Source organism: Heteronotia binoei, chromosome 1 (genome assembly GCF_032191835.1).
Source record: "Heteronotia binoei isolate CCM8104 ecotype False Entrance Well chromosome 1, APGP_CSIRO_Hbin_v1, whole genome shotgun sequence".
Lineage (NCBI taxonomy): Eukaryota > Metazoa > Chordata > Lepidosauria > Squamata > Gekkonidae > Heteronotia > Heteronotia binoei.
This window is the reverse complement of record NC_083223.1, coordinates 280,510,961-280,536,674: the sequence shown is the minus strand read 5'-3', so window position 1 is coordinate 280,536,674 and position 25,714 is coordinate 280,510,961. Positions and strand designations below refer to the sequence as shown.

The 25,714-nt window shown below is 48.1% G+C and overlaps 1 protein-coding gene across 1 annotated transcript in view; it reads left to right on the top strand.

Moving 5' to 3' along the window:
• Positions 1 to 25,695, top strand: part of LOC132586796 (zinc finger protein 135-like) — a 34,229-nt gene extending 8,534 nt beyond the window's left edge. The window contains exons 6-9 of the mRNA XM_060258945.1: positions 120 to 236; positions 592 to 2,292; positions 15,382 to 15,552; positions 25,565 to 25,695. Coding sequence (XP_060114928.1) covers positions 120 to 236; positions 592 to 2,292; positions 15,382 to 15,552; positions 25,565 to 25,695 — 2,120 coding nt within the window. The remainder of the gene's footprint in view (positions 1 to 119; positions 237 to 591; positions 2,293 to 15,381; positions 15,553 to 25,564) is intronic.
• The last annotated feature ends 19 nt before the right edge of the window (positions 25,696 to 25,714 follow it).

Sequence of the window (25,714 nt, the reverse complement as noted above, 5' to 3'; positions counted from 1 at the left end):
CTATGATCTCGACCACGGTTCCATCCTCCCAGAAGAATTTTTACTCTTGAGTTTCTTTCCTTCCCCATATAAGAATGATCTCTCTTTCTCTCTTTATCTGTGTGTGTGTGCAAAGGAAGACCGAAGTGTAAGAGAGACATTGGTGGAGAAAGACAAGAGTCTCGCATCTGAAGAAAGGCTGGAGAGTTTCTCAGGATCCCAAGAACATGTTTCCTTCCCAAAGGAGGTGACTGACGGTGAGTACCCTTCACAGTTATGTCAAGAGAACAGGCAAGGAATAGCCATGGAAATCTCTGATTCACTTCTGAGAAACGGTTGGCTTGGTACAGTCCTACAGCCTGCTGGGTAAAGAGGCCTTTTGGAAACTGGGATTTGGAGGGTCAGGAGTTCCTTCTGAGCAAGAGCTGTGGCTCTTGAGGGGATGAGGGATCCTTAAATATAATATATCCTAGGTATGTTGGGGGGTGGGTTATGTCCAGGAAAGCTGGAGGAGGTGAAAGGGCCGTCAATCCTTTCTTCCTGAAGTCACGTGGGTGCTTTGGGATCTTACCTGCCCCCTCAGGCATTAATGGGATTTCTTTATTCCAGCAGAGGATGATCAGAAGAAGGAAGAGGGTGATGAACTTGATCAGCAGTTGGCAGAAGGAGTTAAGAATGAAGACCTGAGAGAAAACATCAGGAGTCGAGGCAGACCTAAGAGAATGAAAGTCAGGCACATGGTTGAGAAAAGAGATGTAAGATGGCGTATTGTACATATTCCAAATCAGAGAATAATGAAGGCAAGTACATCCATTCAATGTCGAAAGTATTTCAAAAGTAGATCAGAGCTCCTTGTACACCAAAGAACCCACAGAGGCGAGAAACGCTTTGGCCATCTTCAAGAACATAGAAAAAGCAACACAGGCAAGAAACCTTTTGAATGCTCAGTGTGTAAAAAGAGATTCACTCACACTAGCAATCTTCAAAAGCATCAGAGAACCCACACAGGGGAGAAACCTTTTGAATGCTTAGAGTGCAGAAAAAGATTCAGTCGGAGTTTCAATCTTCAAAGGCATCAGAGAACCCACACAGGGGAGAAGCCTTTTGAATGCTCAGAGTGTGCAAAGAGATTCAGAAACAGTGGCGATCTTCAAAAGCATCAGAGAACCCACACAGGGGAGAAGCCTTTTGAATGCTCAGAGTGTGGAAAGAGATTCAGTGACAGTGGCAATCTTCAAAGGCATCAGAGAACCCACACAGGGGAGAAGCCTTTTGAATGCTCAGAGTGTGCAAAGAGATTCAGAAACAGTGGCGATCTTCAAAAGCATCAGAGAACCCACACAGGGGAGAAGCCTTTTGAATGCTCAGAGTGTGGAAAGAGATTCAGTGACAGTGGCAATCTTCAAAGCCATCAGAGAACCCACACAGGGGAGAAGCCTTTTGAATGCTCAGAGTGTGGAAAGAGATTCAGTCGGAGTGGCAATCTTCAAAGCTATCAGAGAACCCACACAGGGGAGAAGCCTTTTGAATGCTCAGAGTGTGCAAAGAGATTCAGTAACAGTGCTCTTCAAAGGCATCAAAGAACCCACACAGGGGAGAAACCTTTTGAATGCTCAGAGTGTTCAAAGAGATTCAGTAAAAGTAGCGCTCTTCAAAGCCATCAGAGAACCCATACAGGGGAGAAGCCTTTTGAATGCTCAGAGTGTAAAAAGAGATTCACTCAGAGTAGTATTTTTCAAAGGCATCAGAGAACCCACACAGGGGAGAAGCCTTTTGAATGCTTAGAGTGCAGAAAAAGATTCCGACTCAATGGCGATCTTCAAAGGCATCAGAGAACCCACACAGGGGAGAAACCTTTTGAATGCTCAGAGTGTGCAAAGAGATTCAGTCGCAGTGGCCATCTTCAAAGCCATCAGAGAACCCACACAGGGGAGAAGCCTTTTGAATGCTTAGAGTGCAGAAAGAGATTCACTCAAAGTAGTATTCTTCAAAGGCATCAGAGAACCCACACAGGGGAGAAACCTTTTGAATGCTCAGAGTGTGCAAAGAGATTCAGTCACAGTGGCCATCTTCAAAGCCATCAGAGAACCCACACAGGGGAGAAGCCTTTTGAATGCACAGAGTGTGGAAAGAGATTCAGTCACAGTGGCGATCTTAAAAAGCATCAGAGAACCCACACAGGGGAGAAGCCTTTTGAATGCACAGAGTGTGGAAAGAGATTCAATTGCAGTGGCCATCTTAAAAAGCATCAGAGAACGCACTCAGGGGATAAGCCTTATGAATGCTCAGAGTGTAAAAAGAGATTCACTCACAGTAGTATTCTTCAAAGCCATCAGAGAACCCACACAGGGGAGAAGCCTTTTGAATGCTTAGAGTGCAGAAAGAAATTCAGTCAGAGTAGCAGTCTTAAAAGGCATCAGAGAACCCACACGGGACAAACCTTTTGATTGCTCAGAGTGTGCAAAGAGCTTTAGTCACAGTTGCGATCTTCAAAAGCATCAGAGAACCGACACAGGTGAGAAACCTTTTGCATGCTCAGAGATTCAGTCACAGTGGCCATCTTCAAAGCCATCAGAGAACCCACACAGGGGAGAAGCCTTTTGAACGCTCAGATTGTGGAAAGAGATTCCGTCAGAGTGGCGATCTTCAAAAGCATCAGAGAACCCACACAGGCGAGAAACCTTTTGAACGCTCAGAGTGTGGAAGGAGATTCAGTAACAGTAGCGCTCTTCAAAGCCATCAGAGAACCCACACAGGGGAGAAGCCTTTTGAATGCTCAGAGTGTAAAAAGAGATTTACTCACAGTAGTATTCTTCAAAGGCATCAGAGAACGCACACAGGGGAGAAGCCTTTTGAATGCTCAGAGCGCAGAAAAAGATTCAGTCACAGTGCCAGTCATCAAAGGCATCAGAGAACCCACACAGGGGAGAAACCTTTTGAATGCTCAGAGTGTGCAAAGAGGTTCAGTCACAGTGCCAGTCTTAAAAGCCGTCAGAGAACCCACACACGGGAGAAGTGGAGATCTTCAATAGCATCAGAGAACCCACACAGGGGAGAAGCCTTTTGAATGCTCAGAGTGTGCAAAGAGATTCAGCGACCATGGCAATCTTCAAAGGCAGCAGAGAACGCACACAGGGGAGAAGCCTTTTGAATGCTTAGAGTGCAGAAAGAGATTCAGTCAGAGTGGCAGTCTTCAAAGGCATCAGAGAACCCACACGGGAGAAACCTTTTGAATGCTCAGTGTGCAAAGAGCTTCAGTCACAGTGGCGATCTTCAAAAGCATCAGAGAACCGACACAGCTGAGAAACCTTTTGCATGCTCAGAGATTCAGTCACAGTGGCCATCTTCAAAGCCATCAGAGAACCCACACAGGGGAGAAGCCTTTTGAACGCTCAGATTGTGGAAAGAGATTCCGTCATAGTGGCAATCTTCAAAAGCATCAGAGAACCCACACAGGGGAGAAATCTTTTGAACGCTCAGAGTGTGGAAGGAGATTATGTCAGAGTGGCAGTCTTCAAAGCCATCGGAGAACCCACACAGGGGAGAAGCCTTTTGAACAGTCAGATTGTGGAAAGCAATTCAGTCAGAGTGGCGATCTTCAAAGGCATCAGAGAACCCACACAGGGAAGAAACCTTTTGAATGCCCAGTATGTGGAAAGAGAGTTAGTCATAGTAGCATTATTAAAGCCATCAGAGAACCCACAAAGGGGAGAAACTTTTTGAATGCTCAGAGTATGGAAAGAGATTCAGCATGGCGGTCTTTGACAGCATCTAAGAATCCAGAGAATTAGAAATCACAGATCGTCTTAGTTCATTAAGACTTCTCAAAAACATGAATCTACACAGAATTTTGGCCCTCAGCAGGCAGACATGTTAAAATAGGCTATTGAAGGAGCTTGAGCCATATTTGAAGCCCTCAAGTACATCCCACTATCCCACATGGTGTTAAAGAAATGTTTACCCCCTCCAGATAGCTGGCATGATTAAGTGTTACATTATGAGCAGGAGAAAACAAAACTCATTTACGGGTCATAGCTCCTTAAAGAGATGATTATTTGTTTCATGTAAATCAGACTTTTTGTTTGCTATGGTTTCTGGAAGTTTTTATGAGTTAAGCTTCAATAAATGTGTGAAAGGTTGGTGTGGCATGTCTTTTTTCAGTCCTTTTGCAGGTTGTTGAAAGTAAACCTGTCCTGACCTGGATAGCCCAGGAGGCAAGCCTGATCGTCAGATCTCGGAAGCTAAGCAGGAGTCAACTCTGGCAAGTACGTGGATGGGAGACCTCCAGGAAATATCTGCAGTCGGGAGAGAAGGGGCAGGCTTTATTCAGCCACTTCTGTGAATATCCTCTAGGCCCCTAGTAGGGGTCAGTCACTGTAGGTCGCCCTAATCTCCAGGTGCAGACACGCACACAAGAAGAAGAATTCTCTTGCAGATGCTTGAAACCCACACTATGGGCATGACTGATATTCGTGAATGAATGAGACCAACCCAGTTCTCCCCTATTTATGAGGTCGGTCAGTTGAAGAGTGTTGGGTTTAGACTTGGTGGGTCTGGGTTCAAATCCATGGTAAGAATATAAAAAAAGTAAGAGCATAAGAGAAGCCATGTTGGATTAGGCCAATGGCTAATCCAGTGGAACACTGTGCCAAAAAAAACCAAACCAGGCTCCATCAGGAGGTCCATTAGTGGGGCCAGGACAGTAGAAGCCGTCCCACTCTGCCCCCCCCCCCCACAAGCACCAAGAATACAGAGCATCACTGCTGTAGACAGAGAGGTCCAACAATATGCTGTGGCTAATAGCCACTGACGGACCTCTGCTCCATATGCTTATCGAATCCCCTCTTGAAGCTGGCTATGCTTGCAGCCGCTGCCACCTCCTGTGGCAATGAATTCCACATGTTAATCACCCTTTGGGTGAAGAAGGACTTTTATAAGTTCTAACCCAACTGCTCAGCAATTTTATTGAATGTCCACGAGTTCTCTTGAGAAAGGAAGAAACGTCCTTCTTTCTCTACCTTCTCTATCTCGTACATAATATTGTAAACCTCTGTCATGTCCCTCTTCAGTCAATGTTTCGTTAAGCTAATGAAGCTCTGTGGATGCCCTTTAGCCAGACATATTTTCAGCCTAAAAGATCGTCTTTGACTTTCTTTCTCTCACTTCTCCGCATGCAGCTGGTAGTCTGCCCTTGAGTCTTAGTTCTCTCAGAGCTGTTCTCCCAAGAGCAGTTCTCTGAGAGCTCTCTCAGCCCCACCTACCTCTCAGGGTGACATTTGTGGGGAGGCATGGAGATTGTAAGCTTTTAGGAGACTCCAAGAGAACGGCAGGGTATAAATCTAAAACTTTCTTCTTTATTACCTTTTGGGAGCTCCTGTGATTAGAGGGATCTTGACTAAAAGAAAACCCACATTGTTTACTAAAGGAAAATATGTTTGACAGAAATTTGGTGACCAAATACGAAATGTTGAAAAAAAATGAGTGAGTGGGTGAAGGGCTGCTGCCAGCCAAAGAGGAACACCCTGTCCCATCCAATCTAATCCATCCGAGGACGGTGGTGGGCTGAACTTAGGAGCACCCCCTGGGTTAGGGTTGCCAAATCCCAGGCGGGGGCAGGGGATCCCCCAGTTTGGAGCCCAACCCCCCCCCTTCAGGCTCATCAGAAAGTGGGGGGGGAAGGGAAATGTCTGCTGCTCCATTATTCCCTATGGAGACCGATTCATAGAATCATAGAGTTGGAAGGGACCTCCAGGGTCATCTAGTCCAGCCCCCTGCACAATGCAGGAAACTCACAAACACCTCCCCCTAAGTTCACAGGATCCTCATTGCTGTCAGGTGGCCATCTAGCCTCTGCTTAAAAACCTCCAAGGAAGGAGAGCCCACCACCTACCACGGAGGAAGCCTATTCCACTGAGGAACCGCTCTTAAAAATCACAGATTCATAGAGTTGGAAGGGACCTCCAGGGTCATCTAGTCCAACCCCCTAAACAAGGCAGGAAACGCACAAAGACCTCCCCCTAAATCCACAGTATCCTCATTGCTGTCAGGTGGCCATCCAGCCTCTGCTTAAAACCCTCCAAGGAAGGAGAGCCAACCACCTCCCGAGGAAGCCTGTGGAAACTTAGAATCCTAGAGTTGGAAGGGACCTCCAGGGTCATCTAGTCCAACCCCCTGAACAATGCAGGAAACTCAGAAACACCTCCCCCTAAGTTCACAGGATCCTCATTGCTGTCAGGTGGCCATCTAGCCTCTGTTTAAAAACCTCCAAGGAAGCAGAGCCCACCACCTCCCACGGAGGAAGCCTGTTCCACTGAGGAACCGCTCTTAACAGTCATAGAATCATAGAGTTGGAAGGGACATCCAGGGTCATCTAGTCCACCCCCTAAACAAGGCAGGAAACGCACAAAGACCTCCCCCTAAATGGGCCACTGGCCTGATCCAACAGGGCTTCTCTTATGTTCTTCTGTGACACAGAGTGTTGGACTGGATGGGCCACTGGCCTGATCCAACGTGGCTTCTCTTATGTTCTTCTGTGACACAGAGTGTTGGACTGGATGGGCCACTGGCCTGATCCAACATGGCTTCTCTTATGTTCTTATGTGACACGGAGTGTTGGACTGGAGGGGCCACTGGCCTGATCCAACAGGGCTTCTCTTATGTTCTTATGTGACACGGAGTGTTGGACTGGAGGGGCCATTGGCCTGATCCAACATGGCTTGTCTTATGTTCTTATGTGACACAGAGTGTTGGACTGGATGGGCCATTGGCCTGATCCAACATGGCTTCTCTTATGTTCTTATGTGACACAGAGTGTTGGACTGGAGGGGCCATTGGCCTGATACAACATGGCTTCTGTTATGTTCTTATGTGACACAGAGTGTTGGACTGGAGGGGCCATTGGCCTGATACAACATGGCTTCTGTTATGTTCTTCTGTGACACAGAGTGTTGGACTGCATGGGCCACTGGCCTGATCCAACATGGCTTCTCTTATGTTCTTCTGTGACACAGAGTGTTGGACTGGAGGGGCCACTGGCCTGATCCAACATGGCTTCTCTTATGTTCTTATGTGACACAGAGTGTTGGACTGGATGGGCCACTGGCCTGATCCAACATGGCTTCTCTTATGTTCTTATGTGACACAGAGTGTTGGACTGGATGGGCCACTGGCCTGATCCAACATGGCTTCTCTTATGTTCTTATGTGACACAGAGTGTTGGACTGGATGGGCCACTGGCCTGATTAGGCTTCCCAATCCCCAGGTCCCAGAGGGGGATCCCCCTGTTTTACAGGCTTCCCCCCTCCCCCAGCCAGCTGGCCGGCGGGGGAAGCCCCACCACCACAGCCATTATGCACCTCCATGAACAATTCCCATAAGGAATGATGGGGAATTGATCCGCGGGTATCGGGGGCTCTGGGGGGACAATTTTTTTTAGGTAGAGGTGCCAAATTTTCAGTATAGCATCTAGTGCCTCTTCCCAAAATGCCCCCCAAGTTTCAAAAGTATTGGACCAGGGGTACAATTCTGCGAGCCCCAAAAGGTGCCCCTATCCTTCATTATTTTCTATGGAAGGAAGGCATTTTAAAAGGTGTGCTGTCCCTTTAAATGTGATGGCCAGAACTCCCTTGTAGTTCAATTCTGCTTATCGCACCTGGCTCCACCCCCAAAGTCCCCAGATATTTATTGAATTGGACTTGGCAACCCTAGGCCTGATCCAACAGGGCTTTTCTTATGTGACACAGAGGGTTGGACTGGATGGACCACTGGCCTGATCCTACATGGCTTCTCTTATGTTCTTATGTGACACAGAGTGTTGGACTGGAGAGGCCACTGGCCTGATCCAACATGGCTTCTCTTATGTTCTTATTAGACACCGAGTGTTGGACTGGATGGGACACTGGCCTGATCCAACAGGGCTTCTCTTATGTTCTTATGAGACACAGAGTGTTGGACTGGAGGAGCCACTGGCCTGATCCAACATGGCTTCTCTTATGTTCTTATGTGACACAGAGTATTGGACTGGAGGGGCCACTGGCCTGATCCAACATGGCTTCTCTTATGTTCTTATGAGACACAAGAGTGTTGGACTGGAGGGGCCACTGGCCTGATCCAACATGGCTTCTCTTATGTTCTTATGTGACACAGAGTGTTGGACTGGAGGGGCCACTGGCCTGATCCAACATGGCTTCTCTTATGTTCTTATGTGACACAGACTGTTGGACTGGAGGGGCCACTGGCCTGATCCAACATGGCTTCTCTTATGTTCTTATGAGACACAGAGTGTTGGACTGGAGGGGCCACTGGCCTGATCCCACATGGCTTCTCTTATGTTCTTATGTGACACAGAGTGTTGGACTGGAGGGGCCACTGGCCTGATCCCACATGGCTTCTCTTATGTGACACAGAGTGTTGGACTGGAGGGGCCACTGGCCTGATCCAACATGGCTTCTCTTATGTTCTTATGAGACACAGAGTGTTGGACTGGAGGGGCCACTGGCCTGATCCAATATGGCTTCTCTTATGTTCTTATGTGACACAGAGTGTTGGACTGGAGGGGCCACTGGCCTGATCCAACATGGCTTCTCTTATGTTCTTATGTGACACAGAGTGTTGGACTGGAGGGGCCACTGGCCTGATCTAACATGGCTTCTCTTATGTTCTTATGTGACACAGACTGTTGGACTGGAGGGGCCACTGGCCTGATCCAACATGGCTTCTCTTATGTTCTTATGAGACACAGAGTGTTGGACTGGAGGGGTCACTGGCCTGATCCAACATGGCTTCTCTTATGTTCTTATGTGACACAGAGTGTGAAGGAACCGGCCCGATTCTGCCTTCAGACCCGGTCCTGTCAACTCCCTATTGAGTCGCCAACTCCTGGAGGGAGCTATGTCTCCTCTGGCCACTTGGGTTCACTGCCACCACCTGCTCATTCTAGGGGTTGAGATTGAGAGGAACAGGACTCCCAATCCCCCTCTCCAGCTATGAGGCCAGGCCTCAAGGTCCTCTGCCACCCAGTACTTGGGTATCACAGAGACCACAGCACTTCTTCGGGGAACCCCTGGAGGATTGGCACCTTACCCAACGGCATGCCTTCCCCCTTACCCGGGGCCCCCTTCATGAAGCAGCGTGGTCTAAGTGGTCGGGATCTATGTGGTACAGAGTTTGACTGCCAGCATTCAAAATAGAAATAAATGTTTAATAAGAAGAGAAAGAAAATAATAAAAAAAAACAGTTACATGTAAAAGTTTAGCACAGCACCTGAATAGCAACAAGAGGACAAATAAAGGTGGATCTAAACGCATCTGCTCATCCCTGGTGTAAACTGGCCCTACCTTGTGAATGACTGCCTTGGGGCCACCCCCACAGGCAGGAGCCCAGGCTACCAACCTTTCTCCTCCAGCGCCAGCTGCGGACTCCCTTTTTCCCGCCTACCTCCACTAAATAACACAAAAGAACTACCGCCAGAATACTTTATGCCAAGTATTGGAAGATTGACAGAATTCCTAACAGAGATGAATTTATTAACAAGCTGTTGGACGCCGCAGAATCTGATTTAATGTCCACAAGATTAAGAGATGGTAATGTCCAAAAATGTCAGGAGGAATGGGACCCTATTTATAAATGGGTTAAAAGTAAAGGTTTTGGCATGGAGTAACAATATTTTCCCTTTGCTTTGCAAACCCTCTCCATCTCCTAGTGTGTTTGAGTGGGTGGTTGTATAGTTGTTAGATTTATTATTGTGTTTTGAATGTACTGCGCATTGAAGTGTCATGAATGCTCTGTTTTTTTTCAATATATTGCGCATTGATGTGTTCTTGAATGTTTTGTGTTTGTAATTTTGATAATGTTGATGGTATTTGTGCTTGTTCTATGTCCATTTCTTGTGTGTCAATGTGTTTTCACTTTTTGTGTGTTAATTCCTTTTCTAATAAAAAAGTCTGCTGTGAAAACGTGAAAGCAACGTCAAAAAATAAAAATAAAAATAAATAAATAACACAAAAGAACTTCCTGCCCCTCTAGGAGGCTTTCCCCCTAGAGTTGCTGGTTTAACGCCAGAAGGGAGGAGGGAATGCGGGGAAGGCTAAAGAACTTCCTGCCCCTCTAGGAGGCTTTCCCCCTAGGTTGCTGGTTTAACTCCAGAAGGGAGGGGGTGGAGTGAATGGAAGGCTAGGCCGCCCAGCCTGCCTAGTAGTTTCATGTTCCCCTCCAACCAAGCACCAACATTAATCAAGATGGTGTTTCTCCACACGTCCCCCTCCTTAAATTCTGAGCCGGAGGGTTTGCCTCCTACAGAGGTGACCCCGTAGCCGAATCCAACCAGACAAGGAGAAACCCATTAACCAAAATATTACACAAAGGTCGTTTTCGCACTCACCTTCAGCCGGCGCGAAGCCCCTCTTCACCGCGCAGGATCTGCGCGGATTTCGCACTAAATGCTGCGGAGCAGCCAGAAGAGCTGGAAGCTCCCTGCGCAAAAGCCGCTCAAACGGAAACTGCTTTTTGGCGGTTTCCGTTTGAGTGGCTTTTGCGCCGGGAGTTTCCGGTTCTTTCGGCTGCTCCGCGGCGTTTAGTGTGAAATCCGCGCAGATCCTGCGCGGTGAAGAGGGGGGTCGCGCCGGCTGAAGGTGAGTGCGAAAACGCCCAATCATTCAGGTATTTCTCCAATACATGAAGGCTGACACCTTAAGCGTCACCATCCTTTCTGGACAGAAAGTCTGCTATCACATTGTCCAGCATTGTCCAGCAATGTGCTCGATCTTCATATTGTACTTCTGAATCCTCCAGGACCACCTCTGCAATTTGGTGCTTTCCCTCAGTTGCTGCTGTTGCTGGGATGAGTGGTCCATCAAAGGAGGAAATTCCTGGCCCCACATATGAGGTTGGAAACTGCCCAGTTCCCACACAGTTGCTTCTTCTTTATCCCTCATTGGTGGAATGTTCCCTCTGTCCACTCTGACCTCCCAGAAAACCACCTCTGGTGCTCCAAACAATTGCTGTTCCAGCTTCTTTTTGTCTCCTTCCTTCCTACTTATATGCAACACCATGGACCTCGCAGAGAATGGCTGTGGTATATTCACCTGCATCACTTTAACTGTCTTTCCAGTCTTCTCCATAGCCACCACATAAGTAGCATCGTCCAGGTCATCCACAATCACATGGGGTCCCTCCCATTCCACTTTCCGTTCACCAGTATGAAGTGGCAGGAAAACCATCACCCTATCCCCTGTCTCAGCTTCTGAGAACTCCACTTTCTGGTCCCTTGCCACCTCACACAGTGGTTCCAGCCTAGGGTCACTTTGAACCTCAGACAGGAACATTTCTGGCTCCCCCCGACTTTCTATCATCTGTTCCTTCAAGCCACCCCTAGTCCCACTGTTTCCAGAATCCTCAGCAAGGTTTGGCTTGGGTTCTCAGTCCCCTCGGTTGGTTTTTCAGCACTACCCAACTGACTCCCCTCCTGCCTGGAAGGTCCCACAGCTTCCCCGGACTCGTGTCTGCCCTGCTTCAAGACAACCTGTTCTGAGAGTCTCAGAAAATCCCACTTCCTGATCCACAGCTACTTGGTGAACCGGTTCCCACCTAAGGTCACTCAGGACCTCCTTCTGGAGCCACTCCCATTCCCCCAAGCCTTCAGCTATGTGCTCCTCTGAGCCCACATTAGCCTTGCTGCTCTCAGAACCTCCTGTGAAATCTCCACTCTCCACCTCTGTCTCTTCAGCATGCACATCCTTTACGCTAAACAGGTTCCTTTCCTCGCTAGAAACATCTACAGCCTCTTGCTGCACTTGGGGAAAGCTACACCCCTTTTCCCCTTGGGAACACGCTCCTCCAGGGCTTGAGACAGGCTGGTCCTCCCCCTCCTGGGTGACTGACCTCTCTTCGTCCTCAGTAACCTGGGCTATTTCCCCCTCCCTGGCTGGTTGTGAGGTGGCTTCCCTAAAGTTGCCTTCCACCCCCCACTTTCCTCTGAGGGTTTGGCTGCGGGTTACAGCATTGATAGAGTACTGGCCAACCAACAAATCCCGGCCCAATAACACTGGAACTGTCTGTTCCTTCATTACCCCAACCTTCATAAGACCTACTGATCCTCGCCATTCCACTGACATCCGGGCCACAGGAATCTTGGCGGGTGGTCCCAGAACCCCTTGATTCTGAATGCCATATCAGGGACAATGTCAGCTTCTGACACCAGATCTGCCCTCACAAGGGTGACTGAAGAGCCAGTGTCAGCATATCCCAAAACCAACCGGTCCTTAAGCCTTACTGGTTCAACAAAATCACTCCAGACCTCTGTAGGCTCCATTCTGGTGAAAAGACATTCATGGCTTACCACAGCCACATACTCCTCCTTCACCTTTGGAGTGACTGGTGCTTTTGTTGTGGGTTTGGGGGTTTCAGCTTGCAGCTCTGGGCAGGCCGGCCGTAGGTGCCCAGCCCGACCACAGCTGTAGCATGTTCGAATCTGGGGCCGATCCTGATTAGTCAAATCAGGAGATTTCCTACCCTCTTCCTGGGCAGGTTTCCCTTCCCTTTTGGGTGACGGGTGTTCCTTCCCACCCATTGGGGACCCCTTTTGTCCCCTTCCCAACTGGGAAGGAATCCAATCCAACCCCTCTCGGTTCTGCACGAGCTCGTCTGCCAGTTCTGAGGCCTCTGTAATGGTTTTAGGTTTCCTGTCTTTTACCAGGCATTTCAACTCTTTGGGAAGTCTTAGGTAGAACTGGTCTAAAATCAACAACTGAAACAAAGCCTTAAAATCCTGGGCCTTTTCTTCCTCTACCCATCTCTTCCCAAGATCACCTAGCTTTACACCAAATTCAGAATAGGATTTACATTCTTGTGGGGCTAAACCCCTGAACTGCTTTCGGAAGTGGTCTGCCCCCCGTTTAAACCTTTTAAATACAACGGCTTTGTAGGCTGCAAAAGTTATCCCCCCATCTTCCATAGGCATGCTGTGATAGATGGCGGCAAGTTCTCCAGTCAGGATGCTACAGAGGTAAGACATATAGTCTTCCTCTGCAATTCCCCACTGTTTGGCTGCCTTCTCAAAGTTGGAGAGGTATATGGAGGGGTCTTCTCCCTCTTTGTACACTGCAAAGTCCTTGGGGGTGACTTTGAACTTTTTGCTTTGTTCAGCTTTCAGACGTAGCACCTCAAGCTCATGGCGACGTTGCTCTTCCTGCTCCCGTCTGCGGATCTCAGCTTGTCTTTCATCCCTCTCTTTTTCCTCCCGTCTGCGGATCTCTGCCTGTCTTTCATCCCTCTCTTTTTCCTCCCGGCTGCGGATCTCTGCCTGTCTTTCATCCCTCTCTCTTTCCTCCCGTCTGCGGTCTCGGTCCGCCTAGATACGCATTCTCTCCAGTTCCAGTTGTAGCTGTAAGGTTACTTCTGACTGGGCGGGGTGCACTTCTGCAGGTGCCCCTGCATGCTCATTATGCTCCAACATGAGGTCCTGCATATCTGCTACTGTCATGTTGTCACACTCCAGATTTTGCTTTGCACACTCTTCCTGGAGCTGTGGCTTTGTCATCTTCAGGATGTCCCATCTCTTGGCACGCTTCATGCTAACTAAACTAAACTTTCCCTACTCCAGTTGGCCCGAAAATAAAACAAAACCTCTGTTGCTTCCTCTGGGTGCTTGCACGTATCAAATTCAAAATGCCCACTTAACAAAAAGAACAATGCCTGGCCAATCAAGTTCTCTGTTTGTTCTTATCCCACCGCTGCCGCCAAATGTGAAGGAACCGGCCCGATTCTGCCTTCAGACCCGGTCCCGTCAACTCCCTATTGAGTCGCCAACTCCTAGAGGGAGCTATTTCTCCTCTGGCCACTTGGGCTCGCTGCCACCACCTGCTCATTCTAGGGGTTCAGATTGAGAGGAACAGGACTCCCAATCCCCCTCTCCAGCTATGAGGCCAGGCCTTAAGGTCCTCTGCCACCCAGTACTTGGGTATCACAGAGACCACAGCACTTCTTCGGGGAACCCCTGGAGGATTGGCACCTTACCCAACGGCATGCCTTCCCCCTTACCCGGGGCCCCCTTCATAAAGCAGCGTGGTCTAAGTGGTCGGGATCTATGTGGTACAGAGTTTGACTGCCAGCATTCAAAATAGAAATAAATGTTTAATAAGAAGAGAAAGAAAATAAAAAAAAACAGTTACATGTAAAAGTTTAGCACAGAGTGTTAAAGGTACCCTTAACTATTACAACAAAAATTTATATTCTTCTTCTTTTTAAAAACTTAAACATTATCAAAATTGTCCAATGTCCTTTTATTTTCCACTCTTTTTCTACATATCTTCTAAACGTTTTCCACTTCGTCTTAAAAACTTCTAAATCATAGACTCTTAATATTCTTGTTAATTTGTCCATTTCGCTCCATGTCATAACTTTTATAATCCAATCCCATTTCTCTGGTATTTTTTCTTGCTTCCACAACTGCGCATACAATGTCCTAGCAGCTGAGAGTAAACCAGATTAAAGTTCTGTCTTCTTTTGGAAATTTTTCCATTTGTAATCCCAACAGAAAAGTCTCTGCAACTTTCTTGAATTCATATCCCAAGATCTTAGAAATTTCTTGCTGAATCATCTGCCAATACTTTTTTGCCTTTTCACAAGTCCACCACATATAGTAGAAAGAACCTTCATGTTTTTTTACATTTCCAGCATCTGTCTGGCATTTTATTGTTCATCTTTGCCAATTTTTTAGGAGTCATATACCATCTATACATCATTTTAAAACAGTTCTCTTTAATACTATGACATGTCGAAAGCTTCATAGAATTCTTCCACAAGTATTCCCAAGTTTCCATCTGTATTTCTTTATTTACATTAATTGCCCATTTAATCATTTGAGATTTCACTACTTCATCCTCCGTAGACCATTTTAAAAGTAATTTATATATTTTTGAAATTAATTTTTCATTCTCTCCAAGCAGAACTTTTTCCATTTCTGTTTGTTCTTTTCTTATTCCTTCAGTTTTGATATCATTATCCACCAAGCTCTTTATTTGTTGCATTTGGAACCAATCATATTTATTATTCAGCAGTTTTCAATTCTATTTTGCCACTTTGTATTTTTAACAATTGATTATATGACAACCACTTTTCTTCACCTATCTCAGCCGTTATTTTTATTACTTCAGCTGGCACTATCCATAACGGTCTTCTCTCATCTCCATATTTCATATATTTCATCCATGTATTTAGCAAATTATTTCTTATGTAATGGTGAGAGAAAAAACCGTCCATCTTCTTTTTTCCATAATACAAATACGCATGCCAGCCACATTTATTTCCGTGACCTTCCAGCACTAAGAGTTTTTTGTTTAACGGCGTTATCCATTCTTTTATCCAAACTAAGCAAACTGCTTCCTGATATAATTTTAAATTTGGTAGTTGAAATCCACCTGACAACGAGCATCTTTCTGCTGCCAAACGAACAAGCCCAGACTGCAGAGATGTCTGCGTATCAGTGGACTGTGAAGGTATCACAGCCTGGGAAGGGATCCCAGACAGCAAAAGGATGCCAGACCGTGAAGGGATCAGGCCCACAGCTGTCCAGTAAAGGTAAGAAAGCGCCCCTCTCACAAGCGGCGGGGGGAACAGTGACCAAGGCTGACCTGAACCTTTCTATTCTGCTGGAAAAGAATATAAAGTTTTTGTTCCCTGCTTTTCTCTACCTTGAGGAGCCTCAAAGTGGCTTACGATCACCTTTCCGGTTTGGTGTAGTGGTTTCGTGTAACGGTGAAGTGTGCGGACTCTTATCTGGGAGAACCGGGTTTGATTCCCCACTCCTCCACTTGCAGCTGCTGGAACGGCCTTGGGTCAGCCATAGTTCTGGCAGAGGTTGTCCTTGAAAGGGCAGCTGCTGTGAGAGCCCTCTCCAGCCCCACCCACCTCACAGGGTGTCTGTTGTGGGGGAGGAAGGTAAAGGAGATTGTGAGCCGCTCTGAGACTCTTCGGAGTGGAGGGCGGGATATAAATCCAATATCTTCATCTACCTCACAGGGTGTCTGTTGTGGGGGAGGAAGGGAAAGGAGATTGTGAGCCGCTCTGAGTCTTTTTGGAGTGGAGGGCGGGATATAAATCCAATATCTTCATCTACCTCACAGGGTGTCTGTTGTGGGGGAGGAAGGGAAAGGAGATTGTGAGCCGCTCTGAGACTCTTCGGAGTGGAGGGCGGGATATAAATCCAATATCTTCATCTACCTCACAGGGTGTCTGTTGTGGGGGAGGAAGGGAAAGGAGATTGTGAGCCGCTCTGAGACTCTGATTCAGAGAGAAGGGCAGGTTATAAATCTATGGTCTTCTTCCTTCCCCTCCCCATAACAGGCACCTTGTGAGGGAGGTAGGGCTGAGAGAGCTCTGAGAGAACTGAGACTGGGTCAAACTGACCCAGCAGACTTCAGGTGGAGGAGGGGGAGAATTGAACCCCTTCTCCAGATTAGAGTCCACTGCTCTGAACTGCTACCCCACACGGCTGAAGAGCTTGCAGAGGCTCTGCCTGGCTGTTGTTGGCACAGATGGGTCCTCGATCTGATGCATCTGAAGTCCCAACTTCAATCCCTGGGATCTCCAGTTAAAAAGGACCAGGCAGGAGGTGATGGGAAAGACCTCAGTATGAGACCCTGGAGAGCCATGGAGAGGGGCCATAGCTCAGTGGCAGAGCCTCTGCTTGGCATGCAGAAGGTCCCAGGTTCAATCCCCGGTATCTCCAGTTAAAAGGACCAGGCAGGAGAAGATGGGAAAGACCTCAGCCTGAGACCTTGGAGAGCCATGGAGACGGGCCATAGCTCAGTGGCAGAGCCTCTGCTTGGCATGCAGAAGGTCTCATGTTCAATCCCTGGCATCTCCAGTTAAAAGGACCAGGCAGGAGGTGATGGGAAAGACCTCAGCCTGAGACCATGGAGAGCCATGGAGAGGGGCCATAGCTCAGGGGCAGAGCCTCTGCTTGGCACGCAGGAGGTCCCAGGGTCAATCCCCAGCATCTCCAGTTACAAGGACCAGGCAGGAGGTGATGGGAAAGACCTCAGCCTGAGACCTTGGAGAGCCATGGAGAGGGGCCATAGCTCAGTGGCAGAGCCTCTGCTTGGCATGCAGGTCTCAGGTTCAATCCCTGGCATCTCCAGTTAAAAGGACCAGGCAGGAGGTGATGGGAAAGACCTCAGCCTGAGACCCTGGAGAGCCATGGAGAGGATCCATAGGTCAGTGGCAGAGCCTCTGCTTGGCATGCAGGAGGTCCCAGGTTCAATCCCCGGCATCTCCAGTTAAAAGGACCAGGCAGGAGGTGATGGGAAAGACCTCAGCCTGAGACCCTGGAGAGCCATGGAGAGGGGCCATAGATCAGTGGCAGAGCCTCTGCTTGGCATGCAGAAGGTCCCAGGTTCAATCCCCGGCATCTCCAGTTAAAAAGGAGCAGGCAGGAGGTGATGGGAAAGACCTCAGCTTGAGACCCTGGAGAGCCATGGAGAGGGGCCATAGATCAGTGGCAGAGCCTCTGCTTGGCATGCAGAAGGTCCCAGGTTCAATCCCCGGCATCTCCAGTTAAAAGGACCAGGCAGGAGGTGATGGGAAAGACCTCAGCCTGAGACCCTGGAGAGCCATGGAGAGGGGCCATAGATCAGTGGCAGAACCTCTGCTTGGCATGCAGAGGGTCCCAGGTTCAATCCCTGGCATCTCCAGTTAAAAAGCAGCAGGCAGGAGGTGATGGGAAAGACCTCAGCCTGAGACCCTGGAGAGCCATGGAGAGGGGCCATAGCTCAGTGGCAGAGCCTCTGCTTGGCATGCAGAAGGCCCCAGGTTCAATCCCCGGCATCTCCAGTTAAAAGGACCAGGCAGGAGGTGATGGGAAAGACCTCAGCCTGAGACCCTGGAGAGCCATGGAGAGGGTCCATAGGTCAGTGGCAGAGCCTCTGCTTGGCATGCAGGAGGTCCCAGGTTCAATCCCCGGCATCTCCAGTTAAAAGGACCAGGCAGGAGGTGATGGGAAAGACCTCAGCCTGAGACCCTGGAGAGTCATAGAGGGGCCGTAGCTCAGTGGCAGAACCTCTGCTTGGCATGCAGAGGGTCCCAGGTTCAATCCCTGGCATCTCCAGTTAAAAAGCAGCAGGCAGGAGGTGATGGGAAAGACCTCAGCCTGAGACCCTGGAGAGCCATGGAGAGGGGCCATAGATCAGTGGCAGAACCTCTGCTTGGCATGCAGAGGGTCCCAGGTTCAATCCCCGGCATCTCCAGTTAAAAGGACCAGGGAGGAGGTGATGGGAAAGACCTCAGCCTGAGACCCTGGAGAGCCATGGAGAGGGTCCATAGGTCAGTGGCAGAGCCTCTGCTTGGCATGCAGGAGGTCCCAGGTTCAATCCCCGGCATCTCCAGTTAAAAGGACCAGGCAGGAGGTGATGGGAAAGACCTCAGCCTGAGACCCTGGAGAGTCATAGAGGGGCCGTAGCTCAGTGGCAGAACCTCTGCTTGGCATGCAGAGGGTCCCAGGTTCAATCCCTGGCATCTCCAGTTAAAAAGCAGCAGGCAGGAGGTGATGGGAAAGACCTCAGCCTGAGACCCTGGAGAGCCATGGAGAGGGGCCATAGATCAGTGGCAGAACCTCTGCTTGGCATGCAGAGGGTCCCAGGTTCAATCCCTGGCATCTCCAGTTAAAAAGCAGCAGGCAGGAGGTGATGGGAAAAAACCTCGAAATGACACCTGGGGGAGAGGTTGCCGTTTGAATAGACCAGGGGTGTCAAACTCATTTGCTATGAGGGCTGGAACTGACATAAATGCAACCTTATCAGGCCAGGCCATGTTGAGCCAGGCCATGCATGTCCCTTTTTAAGATTAGGTAGCAGAGTTATAAACTTTTTAAAGGACACAGTCAAACACAATTAAAATGTTTGGTTTTTTTTAAAAAAACAAAACCTTAAAACGTTGGCACTTGTTGATCTTAAAGGTTCTTTCTTTGTATTTCTCCCATGGAATCCAGAAAACTGGGCAAACTGGGCATGGAATCCAGAGAACTGGTCCTCCAGGGGACTAGGAGGAGGAGCCTAAGCCAATAGAAGGAAGAGAGGCTTGGCTCAGTAGCTCCTATGTGATTGAGCAAGCCTTGCAAAGCAAGCTGTGCTGCAGAAGGAATCAAGGGATGGGGAGAAGAAAGCAGATGACCGCCAGTTGCTCGGAGGCCTGATAGGAGCCCTCCAGGGGCCTCATTTGGCCCCTGAACTGCATGTTTGACACCCCTGGTGTAGACACAGTGGCCAAAAAACACAAGTGCCATCAGGAGGTTGGTTCACAAGTGGGTCTAGAAGCCCTTCCACTTTGCCCCCTCCCCCAAGTACCAAGGCGATTTTAAGGAGATTGTGACCACTCTTGAGACTCTGAGATTCAGAGTATAGGGCAGGATATAAATCCAATATAATCATCTTCTTCCTCCTCCTTCCTTCCTTCCTTCCTCTCTTTCTGATGTAGCCAATCCATGGAGGGAAGGCATTTAAAAAGGTGTGTGGTCCCTTTAAATGTGATGGCCAGAACTCCCTTGGGAGTTCAATTTTGCTTGTCACAACCTTTCTCTTGGCTCCACCCCCAAAGTCTCCTGGCTCCACCCCCAAAGTCCCCAGATATTTCTTGAATTGGGCTTAACGTTTGCATTTCAATATCTAGAATTCTGAGCTTAAGGATGGCTAGATTTCTTCAACAGGCCATGGAAATACGACAGAGAATGGTTCTGGAAGGACCACATTTTATTTGTTTTAATTATTTAATTTGGCTAAACCCGATTCATATATATTTTACTTATTTTATGTATTTTAGCTCCCTATATAATCTAGGATTTTATATTATTTATATTGCTATTTTACCGCTAAATCTGTTTTATGCCAATAAAGGCTTGCTATTTGCTGAATTGGACTTGGCAACCCTAGATTCAGGAGAAGTCCGCTTCATGTGTGTTCATGCACCAAAAATTCTAGAGCAGAGAAGGGATTTGAAGGCAATCTACATGACTTTCCAGTCCCTCTTTGGATTAGGGTTTCCAAGTCCAATTCAAGAAATGTCTGGGGACTTTGGGGACGGAGCCAGAAGACTTTGGGGGTGGGGCCAGGAGCAAGGTTGTGGCAAGCATAATTGAACTCCAAAGGGAGTTCAGCCCATCACTATTAAAGGGACCTCACATCTTTTAAATGCCTTCCCTCCATTGGAAATCATGAAGGATAGGGGCACCTTCTTTGGGGGCTCATAGAATTGGAGCCCCTGGTCCAATCCTTTTAAAACTTGGTGGGTGTTTTGAGGAGAGGCATTGGATGCTATGCTGAAAATTAGGTGCATCTATCTCAAAAAACAGCCCCCCAGAGCCCCAGATACCTGTGGATCATTTCTCTATTGTAGTCTATGGGAATTGGTCTCCCTAGGTAATAATGGAATGCCCAGCAGACATTTCCCTCCCCCCCCCCCACTTTCTGATGACCCTGAAGCAGGGGGAGGGCCTTCAAACCGGGGGATCCCCTGCCCCCACCTGGGGATTAGCAACCCTAGTTTGGAGATCTCTTGCCCTGGAAAGCCTACCACCTCCCTATGGAATGGGACTGTCCAGCCACTCTTACCATTAAGAAGGTCCATCCATCATGGTCCATATTGTCTAGTCAGTCTGGTAGCTGTCTTTCCCATCACCTTCTACCTGGTCCTTCCAAGTGGAGAGGCCGGGGATTGAACCTGGGACCTTCTGCATGCCAAGCAGATGCTCTGCCATTCAGCTATGGCCCCTTTACATGGCTTTCCAGGGTCTCAGGCTGAGGTCTTTCCCATCCCCTACTGCCTGGTCCTTTTAACTAGGAGGGAGAGGCTGAGGGACTTGAGAAGGTTTCAGTCTGGAGAAGAGGAGGCTGAGGAGGGACAGGATTGCTCTCTAGAAGTCTCTGAAAGGCTGTCCCTTAGAATATAAGAACATAAGAGAAGCCATGTTGGATCAGGCCAATGGCCCATCCAGTCCAACACTCTGTGTCACATAAGAGAAGCCCTGTTGGATCAGGCCAGTGGCCCATCCAGTCCAACACTCTGTGTCACATAAGAACATAAGAGAAGCCCTGTTGGATCAGGCCAGTCAGTGGCCCATCCAGTCCAACACTCTGTGTCACATAAGAGAAGCCCTGTTGGATCAGGCCAATGGCCCATCCAGTTCAACACTCTGTGTCACACAGTGGCCAATATATATATATACACACACAGAGTGGCTAATAGCCACTGATAGACCTCTACTCCATATTTTTATCCAATCCCCTCTTGAAGCTGGCTATGCTTTTAGCCGCCACCACCTCCTGTGGCAGTGCATTCCACATGTTAACCACCCTTTGGGTGAAGAACTTCCTTTTATCCGTTTTAACCCGACTGCTCAGCAATTTCATCGAATGCCCACGAGTTCTTGTATTGTGAGAAAGGGAGAAAAGTACTTCTTTCTCTACTTTCTCCATCCCATGCATTATCTTGTAAACCTCTTTCATGTCACCCCGCAGTCGACGTTTCTCCAAGCTAAAGAGCATCTGCTAAATTCTGCTTCTGAGAGAGAGCAGAACAGAGCAAAGCAGCTCTGACAGCTGAGACAGCTGGAGAAGTTGCTGAGAATTTCTGAGTTTTGAAAGACTTCATTCTGAGGTTTGTGGGACTGCTTAAAATTCTGAGTTGTGATAGCTGGGGAACTGCAGTTTGTTTGGTTGAGTGGGCTAAAGGTGAAAGTGATTGAGAGGGATTGAGAGGGATTGCTGCTGATTGCTTAGGAGTGGCTCTGCTCACCCTCTTTGCATTTTAAACTGCGCCTTGCCAAAGGGCTCTTGGCCTGTGGCTCTTCACCTAGGGGCTCTCTAAGGACCAGGATCCCAGATCCCTAATTTCCTTGTTCAAGGAACCAGCATGGTTAACAAACAAAGTAATGGAAGCTGTAAAAGGTAAGAAGGACTCCTTTAAGCGGTGGAAAACCAGTCCAAGTGAGATTAATAAAAGGGAACACAGGTTCCCAGATCTCTAATTTCCTTGTTCAAGGAACCAGCATGGTTAACAAACAAAGTAATGGAAGCTGTAAAAGGTAAGAAGGACTCCTTTAAGTGGTGGAAATGTGGCAGGAGGCCAAGAATAAATGGATTGATAACCTATAATCAATATATATAAAGCAGAAACGCAGGCTTTGAGAAGGCAAACACAGATGGCTTAAATAGCATTAAATAATTAGCTTTGGCTGCAGCAGATAAGGAAAGAGGAACTGAGCCTAGCAAGTTACGGATCAGTTGCTACATATCTAACCGCATTGTTTACTGCAAAGGAAACAGGCCCAGGCCGTGCACGAGGCAGGCTCGTGGAAAGTCCCTGCTCACGGAAAGTCCCTATATGGTCAGGGCAAGGGACGGATCTGAAATACATCTGTAGTAGACCTGAAGCACATTTGACATACATCTGAAGTAGATCAGTCTCCATTGATCTGAAAGGGGAAGTCCAGGTTTAACAGGCTGGACAAACCAAAGCAGAACTGACATCATAATAAACCATGATCAGCAGCAGGTCTATGTCCGTTAGACATCATAGATGTAGCAGGTCCAGAACACCAGATATGGGCAAACGGATGGTAGAGGAAGCCCTTATATGGCCCAAGCTACTAACGCTTCCAACCATCAAATAACGGTACAAACCGTCATATGTACCCCATAGAGATACATAGGAGAAAACCAGTTCGAACCAAAATTGGAACAGAGCAAGTGACACGTGTAGGTACATGTGGCGGAACCGGCCCGATTCTGCCTTCAGACCCGGTCCCGTCAGCTCCCTATTGAGTCGCCAACTCCTGGAGGGAGCTATTTCTCCTCCTGCCCCTTGGGCTAGCTGCCACCACCTGCTCAGTCCCGGGGTTCAGATTGAGAGGAACAGGACTCCCAATCCCCCTCTCCAGCTGTGAGGCTAGGCCTCCAGGTCCTCTGCCACCCTGCCCTTGGGTTTCACAGAGACCTCAGCACTTCTTTGGGGCACCCCTGGAGGATTGGCACCTGGCAGAGGACCTGGAGGCCTAGCCTCACAGCTGGAGAGGGGGATTGGGAGTCCTGTTCCTCTCAATCTGAACCCCGGGACTGAGCAGGTGGTGGCAGCTAGCCCAAGGGGCAGGAGGAGAAATAGCTCCCTCCAGGAGTTGGCGACTCAATAGGGAGCTGACGGGACCGGGTCTGAAGGCAGAATCGAGCCGGTTCCGCCACAGTACAAATATCCCCTTTTGTGAGAATTGGCTGGATGGAGAACGAATGAACTGTCATAACCGAGTAACAACGGCGAATCTGGGAAATCCCTCTATTTGAACGGATGGTAAGAGCTATAGATCATGTCAGAGAAGGAAGCCATATCACATGACATATGTGCTGTGTAATGATGGTAGAAATGAGGAAGTATTAGCCCTATAATATGAAAGCATCTGTACTGTCAGAATGATATAAAAGCTGTGATTTTCTTGTGTCCAGTGCTCAGTCTCTCACTATTGTGGCAGATGCCAAAGAGAGCCTGCTGAGACCCTGCGTACGTTTGTAATAAAAGAAAGCTGTTTTCCTGACTTCGCCTCACGCTGCCTCTGTTATCGATCCGATTGAAATTGGTAACGTATGACTTTTCCTGCTACAGAAAACCAATCCGAGTGAGATTAATAAAAGGGAACACAGGCTGTGGCAAATCAAATGCAAGACTGAGGTGCTACAACTAATAGACGTTTGCAATAAAAAAGGCCAACGCCATGCTGGGAATTATTAGGAAGGGGATTGAAAACAAATCAGCCAGTATCATAATGCCCCTGTATAAATCGATGGTGCGGTCTCATTTGGAGTACTGTGTGCAGGTCTGGTCGCCGCACCTCAAAAAGGATATTATAGCATTGGAGAAAGTCCAGAAAAGGGCAACTAGAATGATTAAAGGGCTGGAGCACTTTCCCTATGAAGAAAGGTTGAAACGCTTGGGACTCTTTAGCTTGGAGAAACGTCGACTGCGGGGTGACATGATAGAGGTTTACAAGATAATGCATGGGATGGAGAAAGTAGAGAAAGAAGTATTTTTCTCCCTTTCTCACAATACAAGAACTCGTGGGCATTCGATGAAATTGCTGAGCAGACAGGTTAAAATGGATAAAAGGAAGCACTTCTTCACCCAAAGGGTGATTAACATGTGGAATTCACTGCAACAGGAGGTGGTGGCGGCTACAAGCATAGCCACCTTCAAGAGTGGGTTAGATATAAATATGGAGCAGAGGTCCATCAGTGGCTATTAGCCACAGTGTGTGTGTGTGTGTGTGTATATATATATATATACACACAGTGTGTGTGTATATATATATATATATATATTTGGCCGCTGTGTTACACAGAGTTGGACTGGATGGGCCATTGGCCTGATCTAACATGGCTTCTCTTATATTCTTATGTTCCCAATAAGGTAAGTTGACCCTCCAGAAGGGGAGCCACTTAAACAAACAGCATTTAAAGAGGACTGTATATTTAATTATTTATATATATATATAAATAAGATATATATATATCTTCATTATATATTTAAAACCTTGATAATGGTTTCTACCAACTTTCCCGGTATTGAAGTCAGACTGACTGGCCTGTAATTTCCCGGATCTCCTCTGGAACCCTTTTTAAAGAAGGAGGTGACATTTGCTACCTTCCAGTCCTCAGGAACGGAGGCAGATTTCAATGAAAGATTACAGATTTTTGTCAGGAGATCCACAAGTTCAACTTTGAGTTCTTTCAGAACTCTTGGATGCATGGCATCCAGAGCAGGTGACTTATTAGTTTTTAATTTGTCAATCAGTTGTAGGACCTTCTCTCTTGTCACCTCAATCTGACCGAGGAGGGCAGGGAGCTGTTTTTGTTGGCAGCAGAGGAGAGGACTAGAAATCATGGGTTTAAATTAAGGATGGGAAGGCACAGGGCTGGATATTGGAGCCAGTTTGGTGCAGTGGTTAGGTGAGCAGACTTGGAAGGGACCCCCAGTCGAATCTCCTGCACAATGCAGGAAATGGAACTTCTTCCAGAGTTCTGTGGAAAGGGATTCAGTCACGGTTGCAGTCTTGAAGGCCCCATCGCCTTGTCTTGGAGAAAGCATTTCTCTCTTTAGATCACTTCTGCAAGCCTATCCAGTTGGCAATTGGGAGAATGCATTTTAAGTTAAAGCTGCTGTCTTTTCACCTCTCTCCCTCTTTCCTCCCCATATATTTCTACATTTCCTCCCTTCCTTGTCTTGCGGCTCTCAAACATCTGACGTTTATTCTATGTGGCTCTTACGCTAAGCAAGTTTGGCCTCCCCTGCCTTAGAGATTTGTTAGGTCCCTAAGACTTTTGTCATCCTGGGGCTCTTCTTTCATTCTGTAGTCATATATAATTGCCCCAGGTCTCCTTTGCTTATTGATTTCCTGCAGGGGAAATCAGCTGTTGATCAGTCATCCAAGCGGGAGATCTCCAGGCCCCACCTGGAGGCTTGGCACCCCGCCCTGTTCAGGCAGCCTCCCGCCTCCCTCCCCCATCCAAGCTCCGCCCCTTCGGCGACTCCTCCTTCCCTCCCTGCCCGCCTCCTCTAGGAGAAGCCCAAGCCGCCGCGAAGGCGAGGTCACGAACTACACTTCCCGGCGTCCTTCGGGGGATGCGTCAGGCCACTTCCGTCGCAAACCGGAAGTGTAGTCGGGAAAGCCGTCGCGAGGGTGAGTCCTAGAACTACCATTTCCCGGCGT